The 16,642-nt window shown below is 37.2% G+C and overlaps 1 protein-coding gene across 1 annotated transcript in view; it reads right to left on the minus strand.

Annotated features, from left to right (window-relative positions):
- LOC150108907 (muscle calcium channel subunit alpha-1-like) overlaps positions 1-16,642 on the minus strand; it is a 1,617,925-nt gene that overhangs the window by 552,483 nt on the left and 1,048,800 nt on the right. The window contains exon 28 of the mRNA XM_090414483.1: positions 12,210-12,356. Coding sequence (XP_090270609.1) covers positions 12,210-12,356 — 147 coding nt within the window. The remainder of the gene's footprint in view (positions 1-12,209; positions 12,357-16,642) is intronic.

Raw genomic sequence — 16,642 nt, forward strand, 5'->3', positions numbered from 1 at the left:
TAATATAAGTCCCAGTACTGAGACCTGTGGAACTCCACTTGTAACCTTCTGCCCCTTTGATATTGCTCCGCCATAAACAACTCTCTGATACCTATCGGACAGTTAATGCTGAATCCAGTTGACCAATCTGACATCCAGACCCAAGTGCTGCAATTTGAATATCAGCTTATCATGTGGCACCACCTATCAAATGCCTTTCCCTCATCTAATGCTCTTGTAACTTTATCATAAAAGGCTAGCATATTGCTAAAACAAGAGCCCCCCCCCTTCACAAATTCATGCTGACTCTCACTGATAACATTACCCTCATCTACCCAATGGTGTATATGGTCCCTCACTATTTTCACCAAGATCTTACTAACTACTGATGACACACAAACTGTCCTATAATTAGACAGTTCCAATCTGCTACCGCCCTTATGCAATGGCACTATCATACCTTCCTTCCATTCCATGGGCACCTTTCCTGTAGCCAGACTTTCATTGAAAAGCCAGGTCAAGGGCACTGTCAGTTCCTTAGCACATTCTCTCAAAGGTCGTGGTGAAATACCATCCAGTCCCACAGCTTTACTAACATCCAGAGTACTCAGCATGTGGAACACACACTCTCCTCCTGCACCTCTAAATCTCGAACCTGCTCTATCCCTCTAGTATTCAAACTGACTCCTCCAGGATGAAATATTCCAATAAAGTGTTCATTGAACAATTCCACTATGTCCTCTGCATCAGTCACTCTATTCCCATTTTTATCCCACATTGTCATTCTTCCACAGTCATTTCTCCTGCTACTGGCTACATAGCTAAAAAATTCCAAGGATTTTCCTTGGATCTAAGAGCCAATCTTTTCTCATATTCCAGTTTTGCCTTCCCTACCATACTAGTCACTCTCCTGGCCTGTATCTTATATTCTTCATGCATCCTCTCTTCACTTCACCTGTCTCCTTATATCTCTTCCATAGACTCTTTTTCACGTGTAGCTCCTGTTTGATATTGTTTGTCATCCACTATACTCCAAATTGTGTCCTCTTCTTCACTCATGGAATACAGCTTACCATTGCTGCTAACAAATATTCCTTCACAATTTCCCGAGCACTAGTGATATCCCAGCCTTCCAATTCCTCCCTAAATGAAACTTCCCAAAATTGACGTCTAAGACTATTATAATCACCTGCTTTATAATTCCAGATACGTTTCCTGTATGTCTATTCATTTTCCAAGTCAAAACCATATGGTCACTCTCTCCAACTGGTGGGAGAGATGTCATCTCAGTTATTATCAGCTCTTCTGATGCTATAACCAAATCCAAAACTCTTGAACCTCTTGTTCCCTGTGTTACATGTTGCCTAAGAGATTTGTCTCTCAAGAATTTTCCCTTATTGCTACATGCATCTTCCTTTCCCCAAGGTATACTGCTGCAGTTAAAATCTCCCATAACGATCATTCTTCTTGCCACGCTCAACTTTCTCAACATCTCTTGGTCCACACCCTCTGTGCTCCTTGGTCTATAGCAACACCCCACTAAATATCCTGTCTTGCCCACCTCCACCTCACACCATATGCTTTCAAAATCATTAGTCACAGCCTTCCAAAGCCTCCACTCTCAGAGGACATAGGTCATCACTTATCATAAGCAGTACTCCAGAACCATGCTTTCCCTTCCTATCCTGCTGAAAAATGCTATACCCAGCAACTTCTATTCCTGTAATTATATCCTCTTTTGTCAACCACGTCTCTGTGATTCCAATAATCTTTGGCCAGGCTGATGCTATCCGTGTCACCAATTCCTCTCCCTTATTCCGAATACTCCTGGCATTTTTATAAAGCATAAAAATGCCATTGTTTTTTCCCCTCTAGACTCCACTGGGCTCAGCATTACCTGATATCGTCCCCCTTCTCCCAAGTACCACTCATTAGATCTTTTTTGCACATCATACTCTAACTTTTAGCCAACTATTGTGCACACATCACTGAACAATAACTGACCCATGCCAGTTACCGTGTTTCATTGTTTTTTATTTGTAACTTATTGTAATGATTCCTACATGTTTCTGTATTTTTGTAATGTTACAGTTCATGCTCGCCTTTTATTGTACTTTTTTGTTTCATCCTAATCCTATCCTTGAAGAAACTATAAGTATATGCAGCAAAACTAATCAGTTTCATTTATTTGTGTTAATACGACCAAATAAACCTAATACATTCTTTCTTATAATTAAATCCTATATCCTAGTATGATAGCAGATTTATGTACCGGTGCTATATTAATAATTATTTAAAGTAAACAACAAGAATGAAGATGAAGATTAAAGATTTTGGAATGGAAATGCTTTTTTCTTTCTTTTGTCAACTTTGACCAGAGAGGAACTTGTAACAGTGACTGAGTTCATAGAATTATAGACATAAAAGAGAAATGGTCTAGTAAGAAGTAGACACTGATGGGAACAAATATGAATAAAACAAATTTTCTAGAAAGATAAGGAGAACTTTCTAGTGCGAAGATTGGCTTGGAAGCATTAACATAATATAAAACATGATAAAAAAAAGATAGGTTTCATTATAAATATTAGGGTGTTTGTATTAAATTTACTGATAGTCTTATCTAATTGGTTCATAATTCATTGCAAATAGTTTGTTTTCAGTTCTGATATTTAATATATTTTTTTTAGTATACTGTATCTTATGAGTGTTCTTTGTACTGTTTCAATAATAGTGGCTGTCCTAAGATAGTTCATCAGTATGTTATTGTGCAGTCTGCCACCATTCAATGACTACATTTTTAACATACTACAAGATTTTGTGGCATGTTTGCATCCCAGCAATTAGAAATGTGGCAGGAAAGAGACTGGGGAGTGCATGTCTACATAAAATGCAGGAAATGGAAAGAGCTTGATTACACTGATATTAGCATAACTAACTTAACTAAATGCAGTAGCAGTGTGGCAGAAAGGAATGAATGCCAGCAGAGAGAGAGAGAGAGAGAGAGAGAGAGAGAGATGAGAGACAAGTAGCATGATCAAGGGTAAGAGAGCATCATGTGGAAACAAGTATTACATTAGGGAGTGCTAGTAGACTTAGGGGAAGGATGATTGGGAGGGTGCATGTCAAGCAAGAGTAGGTTGTTTGGAGAGAGACAAGAAATAATAAAAGAAGAAGAAGAAGAAGTGGAATGTATGAAAAATTAGTTCAGAAGTATAAAAGAAGAAATTAGAAGACTGTAAAAGCTAACTGATGTGAAACTAAACAAAAGAGAGAGAGTTATGGGAACAATAAAGAAAGCCAGGGAAGAAGAGAAAAACAAGATGCTGCAGGAGCTAGGGACAGGCAGGAAGGCAGCTAAGTGTGAATGCAAGGAGAGGGAAGGACACATGTGAGCAAAACATGAATGGAGCAATGAGAAGTGTCAGGTACAGAGATACAGTGATTTGTAGAGTGCAAACTAAAATGCCAGAGGAGTGCTTGCCTGGAGCAACGACAGAAAGTATGACTGCCATTTAAGCAAGGTGAAAGTGTGGATGAGATGATGGTGAAGATGTGTACAAATGACTTGAGAAGAAGTGTTAATCAGGTGGTGAGAGACCTAAGATTTTTGCATGAGGTTGCATTTTGGAAGAGTGTAAGAGGGATGATAGTAAGTGTGTTACCCAGATATGTTAATACAGAGTTGATAAGGAGAGCATCAAGAAGGACATCAGAGAAACTTGGATTATGGGGATGCCTTGAATGAATTTGAGGATAGACAAGAGCTGTATGCAAGAAACATACTGAGAACAACACTCTCTTGAGTGTTGTTCTCAGGACGAAAGAGTGATCACTTGTGGGAATAGTCACTGGAGAGATGGGGGATTGTATGGTGTAATGCAGAGCCAAATAGAGTCTGGAGAGAATAATAATAGCTATAGAAATACTGACAATGCATTAATGTTTGTTTATACAAATGGCAGGAGTATCAGACTGTTGGCATTTGTATAGCCTCAGACAGTCCAAGGGTTATTGGGATAAGTAAACATGTCAGATGATGATATATCGACAGGGGTAGAAGTAGAAGGGTATAGTATATTTTGGCATGATAGAAAGGGCAAATACAGTGGTGAAAAATTACTTATGATAAGTGATGAGTTGTGTCTTCATAGAGAGGAGGAGGATTTGGAGGGAAATGGTACTAAAAGTTTGAAAATATATAATGTGAGGTAGAGGTGCGAAGGACACTACATTTAGTGGAATGTTGTTATAAGCCAGGGAATATAGAGGGTGAAGAGCAGGAACCATTTAAGCAATGAGTGACCATTATGGGAGAATTTAACTATTGCACTATAAATTGGGAAAAAGCAAGTAGCAATAAAGGAATAGAATAGAAGTGTTGCGATGAGAAGTAGCAGTGTATCTGAATGTATTTGATGTTAAGAAAAGTTTTTTTTCCCTAAATTATGTTGTGTAGATTATTAAAATAGTTGGCCTGGTTGGCAGAGTGATTAGCGCTTCCGCTCTCCAGCCAAAAGGCTGTGGGTTCAAATCCTGCCATGGGCATGAATGTTTGTGATTGTCTGTGAAAGCACTAGTGGTGGTAGTCAGCGGTAGATGGTGTTGGTGTTTGATGAAGGTTGGTGGAGTAGTGAGACGAAGAGTTGTAGAGTTGATGCCCTCCCTAGATGAGTCTTTGGACTCCCTGGAGGTGTGATATATAATAATAATAGTGCTTTTGTGTGATAGCCAGACTGGATATAATCATTGTACTGTGGTATTGTAGTTCAAAAAGTGTTTGCTTTAGTTTTAATCTTTATTAAAGTGGAAGTGCCAATGTTAAAAAAATGGTGGCAGTGGCAGCAAAGAAGTGTATGCCAGCAGTGCAGAAGATTTCACCTCAGATATCAAGTTTTTCCCTGGACTTTTCACAGTGGGCAAGATACAACATTTGTTTCATGTATGTGTCCAAAAACATTAAAGATTTATGTAGTGTTAGATGGAATCATAAAAAGGAAAGTATTATAGTATGTGAGAAGTGTGATGAAAGGCTAGCATTTCCTGATTATTCCCAGTAACACCATTACTGGGAATAATCAGTTGATGGAAGTTTTTTCACTTAGCTATGCTTCCAATTATACATTTGGTTTAAAAGTTTGTGTGTGAAGTATTTTCAGGACTGGAGCAACTTGTGGTAAAGGTGGTATAAGTTCTCATCACTTGTCTTAACATAGCATTATACATGTCCGCAAGGAGATGTGCTTGGCATTATGGGAGATACTAAGGTAAGTGATGAGAACTTATACCACCTTTACCATGAGTTCCCCAGTCCTGAAAATACTTCAGGGGCAAACTTTGTTTGCTTACACTTGGATAAAGGATTAAACCAAATATATAATTGGGAATAATCAGGTAATGGATGGGAGTACTTGCGATGGTAATAACAGAAGTGAAGTGGAAGAGCTTAGGCAAGAGTTAATGAAAATGAAGAGTGAAATTAAATATATGGAGGAGAAAATCGAACATTTAAAGAAAAGCATAACAGGTATAAATCACAAGGGAGGTAATAAGAATCCGTGTGTTGAGGCTTAAGTGCTGTGAGAACATCATGTTGGAGGTATACATTTAAGTCCAACTACAAACTTGTTACCCTTATCCGTTCTACAAAAGATCAGCTCCCTCCTCTCTCAGTGCCTGGAGTTTATAAAGTACCCTGTCCCTGTAAGCTGGCATACTTTGAACAGACAGGTAGATCAGCAACCATCTGCTTAGAAGAATGCAAGTCATACATATGCAACCATGACTATGGTCAGTTGGCCCTGGCTGACCATGTCTTGGGTACAACCCACAGGATCTCTTGGGAAAAACCACCATGCTCCACCACAGTAAATTCAAAAAAAGGGAGACTATTTTTAGAATCTGAAGCAGCTCTCAGAAATCAACCAAATCTAAAAAATTACAGTTGCATTAAACTTCCAAAGATTTGGGAAACATCAATCACTAGAGATCCCACTATACATTCTAGGCCATCTACAATTGCCCATAGAAGTCACACCACCTAGATAGGACTTTAGAGTCACCCACATGGTTAACTTAGTATCGTGCAGTATTTATGTATATATTACATTAGTTTTTTTGTAATCCCTAAAGATGTCTCAGTGACTGAGATGAAATATAGGAAGTATTAAAATCTATTTTAATCCTTTCTGAGTGCTGCATACATTCCATTAAGCCTCCAACATGAGGAGTTAACAAGAAGAAGCAAATATACAAGGATGATAGGAGTGATTTATATGGTGAGTCAATCATTAAAGGTGTGGTAAAGGATAAAGTGAACAAGACATGTTTTACAGGTGGTACAATAAAACGAATATCAGATGCTTTGCATAGAAGAAAGGAATGTGCATTAGAATTAGTGGTAAGCATAAATTACTTGAATAGTGGGACAAAGAATATGGAAATGGATTAAAAGAGGTTAATGCAGGAAATGAATAATAACAGTGTCATTGGGAAAGTGGTTAGTTTGCTGCCAAGATATGAAAGTAGTGAAATGAGAAGGAGAGCAACAATACCGAATGAAAAAATGTCTAAATTATGTCAAGCAGAGAGTGTTCAAATTGTGAATGTATGGAATGAATTTGAAGGGAAGTTAGAGTGGTTCAAAGCTGGTGGAATGCATTTAAATGGGTTTGGTGTTCGTCATTTGGGGCAATTGTTCTTGCTTAATAAGAGTGCACATGGCCCATATGAAATTAGTACCACTAAGAGTCACAGAGAGGTTGAGAAGCAGGTTGTGGAAGGATATAAAGAGGAGGAAGTGATTATAGCAGAGCAAAGTGATGCAGTGCAAAATGATGGGGATCATAAGAATATAAATCAAAATCAAAATCAGGAAAAAATGGGGATGGTCGGAATGAAGAGAGAAGTGCACTATAGCAGAAAGAGTAAAAAGTGATTGTGTTGATGGGATGTCCTCAAGGAATGGAGAATTATTATGCCTGTATACTAGTGTATGGAGTATAATAAATAAAGGGCTGAGTTTGTAGCATTAATTGATTCAGTATGTCAAAGATAATTGGCATAAGTGAAACTTCGTTGATTGAGGAGGATATACTGTCAGTACTTGAAATGGCAGGTTATAGAATTTTCCGAAATGATAGGAATATCAAGAGAGGAAGGGAGTGTATTGTTAATGATAGCAGAGGAATGGTGTCCTTCAAGAGTTGAAGTGGAAAATAGCAGTACGTGTGAATGTGGAGAGTATTGAATGTGAAATGTTTAGGCAAATTAGTTCAGCAAGTAAAAGGAAGATGATCCTAATGGGAGATTTTAATTATAGGAATGTATATTGTTAAGAAGAAATAGTGTATAGTAACAAGAAGAGTAAATCTGTTGAGTTTCTGCAGTATAACTATCTAAAGGAGCATGTGATGGAAGCAACACGAGGTTTATCAGCGTTAGTTAGATTTGGTGATATCTTCACAGGATGTGGTTGTGAATGAGGTATCACCACTGCCACGTGTTGGTGAAAGTGATCATTAAGTATTGGTTTGGAAAGTAGTCAAACAGGAAAAAGTTATCAAGAAGATCTACGAGGGTGGTCAGAAATTTTCCCTAACAATGAAAAAACAAATTTATAATTTCAAAATTATTTTTATTTTTCAACATAATCTCCCGTAAGACTAATATATTTATAAAAGTGATTCTCCAGCACCATTATCCCGTCCCTGTAGTGGTTCTCAGTAAGATCTGCAAAATACCCCTCTACAGCTGCAATCACCTCTTAATTCGAAGAAAAATCTGACCAGTGAGGAAGAGTTTTAGTTTTGGGAAGCGATAGAAGTCAGAGGGAGCCAAATCTGGGGAATAGGGTGGAGATTCCAACAATTCATAGTGCAGATCCCTTAATTTTCCCATTTCCAAAACACCTTTGTGGTCAGGTGCATTGTCCCAATGAAAGATGATTTTTTTCTTCTGCAAACCAGGTCTTTTCTCATGAATTTTTCTGTCTAGTTTGGTTAAAAAATCAGAATAATATTCCCCAGTTATTGTTTACCCATTTCAAAATAATTAATAAACAAAATGCCTTTAGCATCTCAAAACACCGAAGCGATGATCTTTCCTGCTGATGGAACTGGCTTCTGCCCACTGTTTTGACTGCTGTTTGGATTCTGGTGGGTAATGGTGAATCCAAGTCTCATGCATAGTAATAATAAATCCATGCATAAAATCAGTTTTATTTTTGTTAAAATGCTCCAAGCACTGTTCAGAGATTTTCATGCGAGTGTGTTTTTGATCTGCTGTGAGCAAGCATGGCACCCATCTTGTGCAAAGCTTTTTCATATGCAATTCTTCATGCAAAATATATCCTACATGTTCTTTTGAAATGCCTATAGTTGCAGCAATTTCATGCACTTTGACTTGCCGGTCATCCAATACCATATCATGCACTTGATAAATGATTTTTGGTGTTGTTCCACTTTTTGGAAGTCCTTCACGTGGATCATCTTCAAGGCTGATACGGCCATGTTTAAACTCAGTAGCCCAGTTCTTAATTGTCAAAAACAAAGGAGAACAGTGCCCATAAACTTTTATGAACTTCAAATGAATTTCTTTTGGCATTAAAAACTTCTTTAACAAAGAATTTTATAACTGCACGATACTCAATTTATCCATTTCAAGGGATACAGACAACACTTTTGCTTCAGAGAGCTATATAAAACAAACTACTTGTTGGATGACTTGAAATTTCACATTGATGTGTATGACAGATGTACCAACCTAGAAAAAAAAAAAAATCTTGCCAATAATGTTGCCATCTATGGTCAAGGCCAAGAACTTTTCACACCTCCCTCGTATATGTGGAACTATATGGTAGGTAATTATCAAAAACTTTGTAGTCACTAGCATCAATATATTTGGTTGAGGAAAACTTGTAGAAAAGATGTTGACAGTGCATGTCAAATGATAAGGCAGTATCTACGAGTTGGGTTCCAAAAGTTTCCGACCTGACATACCAAATTTGCACCAATTTTAAAACACCATGCATGACAGATAGAACCATCTATGGGGAGCTTAGTGTACCAGTTTCAACTCTCTACCTGTATCCCTCAGTTGGAGGCACTCATTTGACTAACACATGGCTAGCTAAGTGACTGTAATGTTAAAAATTGAGCACCACACTGTGATAAAGTTTTTCACCAAAGAAAGGCTTTCTCTATGTGCTATCAAACAGTGGTTGGATCATGGGGTTGGAAGATGATCCTTGTGATGGTCAGCCTGTGGAAGTGATGACTGAGGAAAATGTCTCGCTTGTTGAGGAAGAATTGCTCAATGACAGATGGCTGAAGCTTAAAGAAATCTCAGCAAGGTTGGGGCTTTCTATAACAATCGCCTTTTGCATCATTCATGAGAAGCTTCACATGATGAAGGTCAGTGGAAGGTGGGTGCCCCAACTTCTCTCTTCAATTCAGAAGGAGCATCATGTGACCTGTTCCAGCAAATTTTTAAAGCTTTGCCATAGGAGTCAGAGAGAAGTGCTGGAATTCATTTTCACCAGGGATGAAACCACTCAGCTCCTTGTTCCACGTTATAACTCCAAGTTGTCTCCTTAGCTTGTCTTAATCACTAGCCTTATAATTCCACATATATTTCCTCACAAAAGGCTGCATATGACTAGCCACAACATAGGTGAATACTTCATGATCACTTTCACCAACTGGAGGAAAATGTTAAACCCCTCTCACAGCCACATCAGATCTAGAACTCTCAATCATCGTGTGCCCTTCTTTACGTACTGCCTGAGATAGTTATCTCTCAAGAACTTGAGAAATTCATTTTCCTTCCCAATCAATCTCTACTGCCATAATTAAAATCACCTATAATGATAATTACCTATCCTTTGTTCACTAATCCAAGTTGTTTATACATTTCTTCATCGCCACCCTCCACATTCCCAGGCCTATAAACCATCCAACTAAATATGTCTTCCTCTCAATCTCCACATTACACACACTGCCTCATAACTATTGCCACTCTTACCCCCTTTCATGTCCACCTTATGTTCACTTAATTCCCCTGCTATCATCATCAGCACCCCCCCCCCTTCTTGCCCTTTCTATCTTTGAGAAAAATACTGTATCCTTCCATTTCTATGCCCATTATGATATCATCTTCATTTAACCATGTTTCACTTATTCCAATGATTTTGGGGCGAATAGACTGAAACACTGAAACCATTTCAACCAACAGTTAATTTTTAGGTCTATAGCCAGTCCTATCCAAGCCAAGTATTGGTTGTGATTCCGCCCCCCCCCCCCACACACACACCTGCCCAATCACCTTTATCACCACTTACCACATATATCTGCCCAGTGTCAATTTCCTCATCCACATCACAATATACTCCATCTTCATATACACATTCACTGCTGCTTACAACATCCACTCTCCCTATGCCATGTCTCTCTGTCTACCCGAGATCCCTCCATTTGCCTGTTCCTCTTGCATTCTCGTTCTCTCTCCATTTCTCACACTACTACTGTTTCCACTGTCAAGCACTTCTGTCTCTTCAGTACCACTCTCCTGATTTTTCCCTTCATCTCTTTCATGTGTCACACGCTGTACTTTCATCCACCAACACTTTCTCCAGTACAATCACTCCAAAGCCATTTAAATGCAACCCATCATGGCTGTCTAATTTCATTCTTCCCTCAAACACATGCCACACATCCACAAACTTCATTCCCTTCTCCTCACACAGTTCTGCTAGCATACCATTCATGATTTTGGCTGCTCGTTGCAACTTCTCATGATGATGCAACTTCTACATCATACCTCAGGAACACACTGACAACCTTTTCTACAACATTGTGATCTTTCACTCTTCTCAACAGTCTCCTGATATTTGTCCTCACATCCTTCTTATGTCCACTTAGATCATTTGTCCCTACAATCACAACTAACTCTCTTACTTGTTTCTTCCTCATGTCCAATGCCTTAATTATCCTACTCATTTTCCCACCTGAATAACAGACCTTATGGACTCTCTCAGTAACTAATCTTCTAATTATGGAGTCTCGATATAATGCCATCCCGGAATCACTTGTCACCTCTTTTACTCTTTTTTCTTTCATTCTGTTCTCTTGCACACTTTCATTAGTTTTCACTAGATGTTTAACATCACTCCACATATTGCTCATTTCATTTTTCATTTCCAATAACTGTTTCATTAAATTTTGCATTCTGATATGCTTCACATTCTGTCTCTGTGCTATTTCCTCCTCTCTCAACAATATATCACTAATCCCACAAATTTTTTACTAATTCAATTATGCAATCTTCTTCCTTTTATTCAGATGAGGCTATGATTTCTATGCATGCAATAAACTATCCTCTTGGATGACTATCTCATTCCAATCAATCAAATGAGATACCATATTCATTTTTTTTCACTTTCCCTTCTATTTCTACCCCCCACCCCACCCACCACAAACACATACATCTTCTTTCTCAGCCAATTTCAATCCACTACTGAATGAAAGCCTCCATCCATGATCTTCCAATTTCCAGTCTACTGCTTCTACCATCCATCTCTTTTCAGCCAGTGTTTTTATTTCATCTGCCCATCTTGTTTTTGGGTGTCCTTGTCTTTTCTTTCCATTCTGTTACTTTTCTGGTCCACCTACTGTCTGTTCCTCAAGCCAGATGTCCTGCCCATCTCCATTTGGATGCTTTTACATCTACTTCTTTGACTAGAAGATTCAGCCTGTGTTGGTTAAAAAGAAGACTGCAAGAACATCATTCCTACATTCTCTCTAAAAAAAAAACACAAAATACATACATACATACATTAGGCATACTCAATTCTTCCACATTCTAGTTCATTCCATCAGACATTTCTCATTTTAAGTGATTTGTTTCATTTACTCATTAATGTAGTTAATTTTCTATATTGATGAACTTAAAATTCTATAGTCAATTTATGTGTATAAAACTAATCACAGGACAGATGAAAGGCTGGCTGCAGGTCAATCCTGGACTTAATACCCTTTTGCCATTTTATTTTTAAGCCTGGTTGTAAAACATTCCTTTAGTGATTGTATTATATTTTTTCATCAATGAGCAATTAAAAATGGCACATGTAATAATACTTTAGATATAACATATTTATTTTTAGAAAGCATTTTATTATAAATTTTGTAACATATTAAGAATCAAATTAAATATAAACTAAATCAAATGAAAATTACTTTGGCCATCCTTCAAAAGTAGATACTGTGCAAAGACTCAGCATAGCTTTTGCTACATCATCAAAATTGAATTCATTATTGTCCCATTCTCTTTCTTCAACAACTGGCTTTGTCACATCACCTCCCTGATAAACTATAAACTTTCCTCTATAAAAGACAAAAACAATTCTTATAAATGTCCTGTTTTATACTGAATCATTTAATGTATTTTTGCTACTAAATTCTATAACATTATAATACTTAATGCAGCATAGAGTTGGAAACAGGAGACTTCATGTTGCTTATTTTCTCTTTAGAGCTTAATTTAACTGAATTAAGCAGAGTTTAAGTTAAACAAATATATTAATCTTATATTAATACAGGAGCTTCCATAGCTCAGTCAGTATAGATGAAGCCCTCTGGTTGAAAAGATCTGGGTTTGATTCCTGTCAATGATGTGAGGAAACTTTATCTATTCTCTTTCGACTAAAGATGAGTTAACTGGTCTCTCTCGGAGATGGAGGATTTTTTCTCCTGGTAACTCGGGTTTTTCCTCCCTCAAAACAGGCAAACTGGTCCCATGAGCACACATACAGCTACAGTCATAAATGTACTATGATAAGGAAGACAATGAGGAACCACCTTGCTTCATAATCATCTCCCTGGTATAGTAGCAGATTTGCTATCCCACCAGTCTATCGCTGAGGGAATAGGAATATTAATACAATGTGCATAATTGAAATCTGCTGTAGTTTATGATTTATTTGAGTTTTATATGCATGTGTGATAAAGAAAATACAACAGAAAATACAATTAGACACAAGATATTTTATTACAAAGGAATATGATCACATACTTCAACCAGAATGACTATGTTTTGTTATGTCTTGTACTTCCCCTTTATTTATTATTTTATATTAGACTATTCACTTATCTTATCTATTTTCAGCTCTTCCGTTGCCGACAAATTTATATTCTTTAAGTTGACTGCGCCAGCCGGCAACTGAAGTCTGAGACACAATTTTAAGCTACTGAAAACAATATAGGGATCAAGAGGTTTGCAGTCGTGGTTCCCCTTTCTTAGTTACTAATGGATTCCCCTATTACTTATGCATGGTCCGAATTTTAACAAGTGGTAACTCAATTCTCAGAACAATGACAGACTCATGAGGTTTGAATTAAAGAAATACATTTATTTAGACAAAACACATATATACACTTTAGTCAAATTTTTCACTTCTAATGAGCCTGAACTCCCCCCCCCCTCTTCTTAAATTTACACATCCAAAAAAATTTACTCTAAATCTTATAGTATCAATCTCACACTCTTCTTTGTATAACTATATTCAGGCTCTGTTAATCCTTACAGAATACTCAGTTCCCATATATTGGAATAACACTTATACATAGATACATTCTACAATCGTAGTGTGAAGCATACCAGACGTACTCCATCCAGCAAAATTCACATAAGACAATATTCTCTCTTATATTCTGGCTTTATCCTCCCCCAAAATTCAGTTAATATTTAAATTCAAATTTAATACAATGATAACAATGTTTTTTCTGGCATAAACAGTCTGAAGCCTTGGTTCCCAGTTCAGCTTAAGCTTAGGGTGTTACTTGCTCTTTAGACGTAGACAGAATGTCCAAAAGATTACAGTTCTTTAGATACAAAGTAGAAGTTGACTATATGGAGCTCCTTAACATTCTGTTTCTTATACCTTCTTTGGTTATTATTCAATTTAATATGAAAACTTGCATCTTACCGTTCTTGCTTTTCTGGTAATTATTGGGACTTCCTTAACTAGATTTCCAGGTTTCCTCACTGTGTATTTCTTATGGTGGCTGTGACACACTTCTATTCTTTTCGAAAGAGTTTCACCTCTTCGCTGATTTATATGTAGGCATGGCTAACCAACGGCCCTTTTCTGGAACTCTGTGGCTGCATTCCTCAGTTGTGGCTTTGGTTGATGCGGCACGTACAGCAACGGAAAATGTTGCTGGGCACGGCGGCAAGCTTCACAGCTATCCAGCACTTGGAATCAGGAACCAGGAACAGAAAAAAGAGAACGATTGAATTCAGCGCCAAAACCTATATACCTCATGTGAGCGCCCTCTCTTGGTGGCTACGTCACGCACATAGCGGCGGCCGATTGGTTACCGCAGCTCCGAACTGTTTTTGACATGGCTCAATACATGTATTATCTTATACACATTTTCAGCATTTATACAAATCATTTCTCTGTTAAATAATCCACAAACATTATTTATTTACATTATGGGTTTCTCAAAATTTACTTAATATCTACAAGAATGTTTAGACTCAGTTCTGGCTTACCAAGATGCACATTTTCTTCTGGTAGGCACAAGCATGTCCATATCCATGGCTTTTAACGTTACCTTATGTTGGGTCGGAAATAGGATAACTCATTAAAAGTGAGTTGGCACTTTTTCCGACACAACAGTTTCCTTACCAGAAATTTGAGAAAGTCTGACTCTTATTAGTTGTAAACAATGTTTTTTTTTTAAATTATATATATATGTATCCTACCTTTTGAATTGTCACTTAAGATCTGTAAGTTACAGATAGAGCAAATAATAATAATAATAATATTTATTCTATCTGTAACTTGCAGATCATATGTGACAATTCAAAAGGTAAGATACATATATATAATTTAAAAAAAAAACATTGTTTATAACTAATAAGAATCAGACGTTCTCAAATTTCTGGTAAGGAAACATAATCATTCTGGTTGAAGCACAAGCAGTTTAGCCAAGCTTTGGCATTCTCTTTGAATAAACACTACTCAAATTTAAAATGACATCTGTAGATCTTTGGCTAAAAGATTAAGCTATGTTGGTTAAAAAGAAGACTGCAAGAACATCAATCCTACATTCTCTCTAAAAAAAAAAAATAAAATAAAAGACTGGTTTAGTACAACATAGAGTCAATAAGGATGGCATCTATTTAAAATCTAAAAAAGTGGTAGAAGTTGTCTTTTACTTAGATGCCATTTTAAGTTTTAGTGATTACTCAAAGAGAGTACCAGAATGCCACTGTACTGTTCTGACTTGAATCAGAAGGACTGTGTTACTTACAAAAAAATTTGGGAAAGTTGGATCCATATGAAGTGTAAGCATTTTATTTTAAAAATGATATACATGCATCAATCTTATATCTAGTGTATTATAACACTAGTGCACATCTGATATCTCTTTTGAAATCCACTGTTTTTATTCTACCTTTTTGATTTTTTAGATACACTGAAGATGATCTGCATGTTTTAAAAACAGGTTTTGGAAAAAAGTATAAAGAGAGAGAAGTGGAAACCAGTTCAGTGACAAATTACAGTAAAATTAGCTTGATGTGTCAGGCAAGCTATGCAGTGACAATGGTATTATCAACACCAAATGAACTATTTTATAACAACGTTTTATAAACTGCTTATATTTCAATGAATTGCAAATCAACATCATCAGAATAAAACACAGCATGTATACACGACAATGAGTAATTGAAACAATACAACTGAAATGAACAAATGATCTCAAGTCCTATTTTGGTACCATCTAATGATGAAACACACACACACACACACACACACACACACACACACACACACACACACACACACACACACACACACACACACACACACACACAAATTACAGCTAATTTTGAGTTGCTCTTAAGAAAACAGTCTCCAAATGTTTTGGCAAATTAATACAACCATATTTATTCAGGTTAGAAGAATACTTCATAGCCATGGCTCACTCAAAAAATAATCTTTGGGATCTGGAACGACCTCTAAATAGCACATTAGTTTGCTTCCATCTAATCCTGTGTGAGGGGTGTCCAGGTATGTTCTTCCAGGCAGATGTTAACAGATCTTCCTGTCCTACTATGGGCAGACACAGTCACAGGGAACTTCATACACTCCAGTGTGTACTAGGAGGTGAAGTTTATCCTTAGGTGAGCAGATCAGAGTTGCTTATTTAGCACGAGGTTTGAATGTGATGCGCATGTTTCACCAGTACTTTGCCTATCATTTCTGATGTACGTCTGACATATGGAATAGAAATGGTAATGTTGTGTTCCTGTGTATTAGGGCGAGGAAGGAATAATGGGGCTATGTAGTATTTTATCTATTTTGTAGGAATTGTAGCCATTGGCCAAAAACACATGGCACAGATATTTGAGTTCTGTGGACAGAACTGTATCGTTTGAACAAATGGCTCTGGCTCTGTGTGTAAGTGTTTTTTAAAACACTTACACACACAGAGCCAGAGTCATAACAAACCTTATGTTAAATTAGCTACTCTGATCTGACTCCTCAGGATAAACTTCACCCTCTGGCACACTCTGGATTGTATGAAGTTCTCTGTGACTGTGACTTCGCCTACTATGGGTAAATAGGAAGATCTGTTAATATCTGTCTGGAAGAAAA

This window comes from Typopeltis vanoorti, chromosome 2, assembly GCF_054136105.1.
Source record: "Typopeltis vanoorti isolate ZY-2024b chromosome 2, IOZ_Tvanoo_1.0, whole genome shotgun sequence".
Lineage (NCBI taxonomy): Eukaryota > Metazoa > Arthropoda > Arachnida > Uropygi > Thelyphonidae > Typopeltis > Typopeltis vanoorti.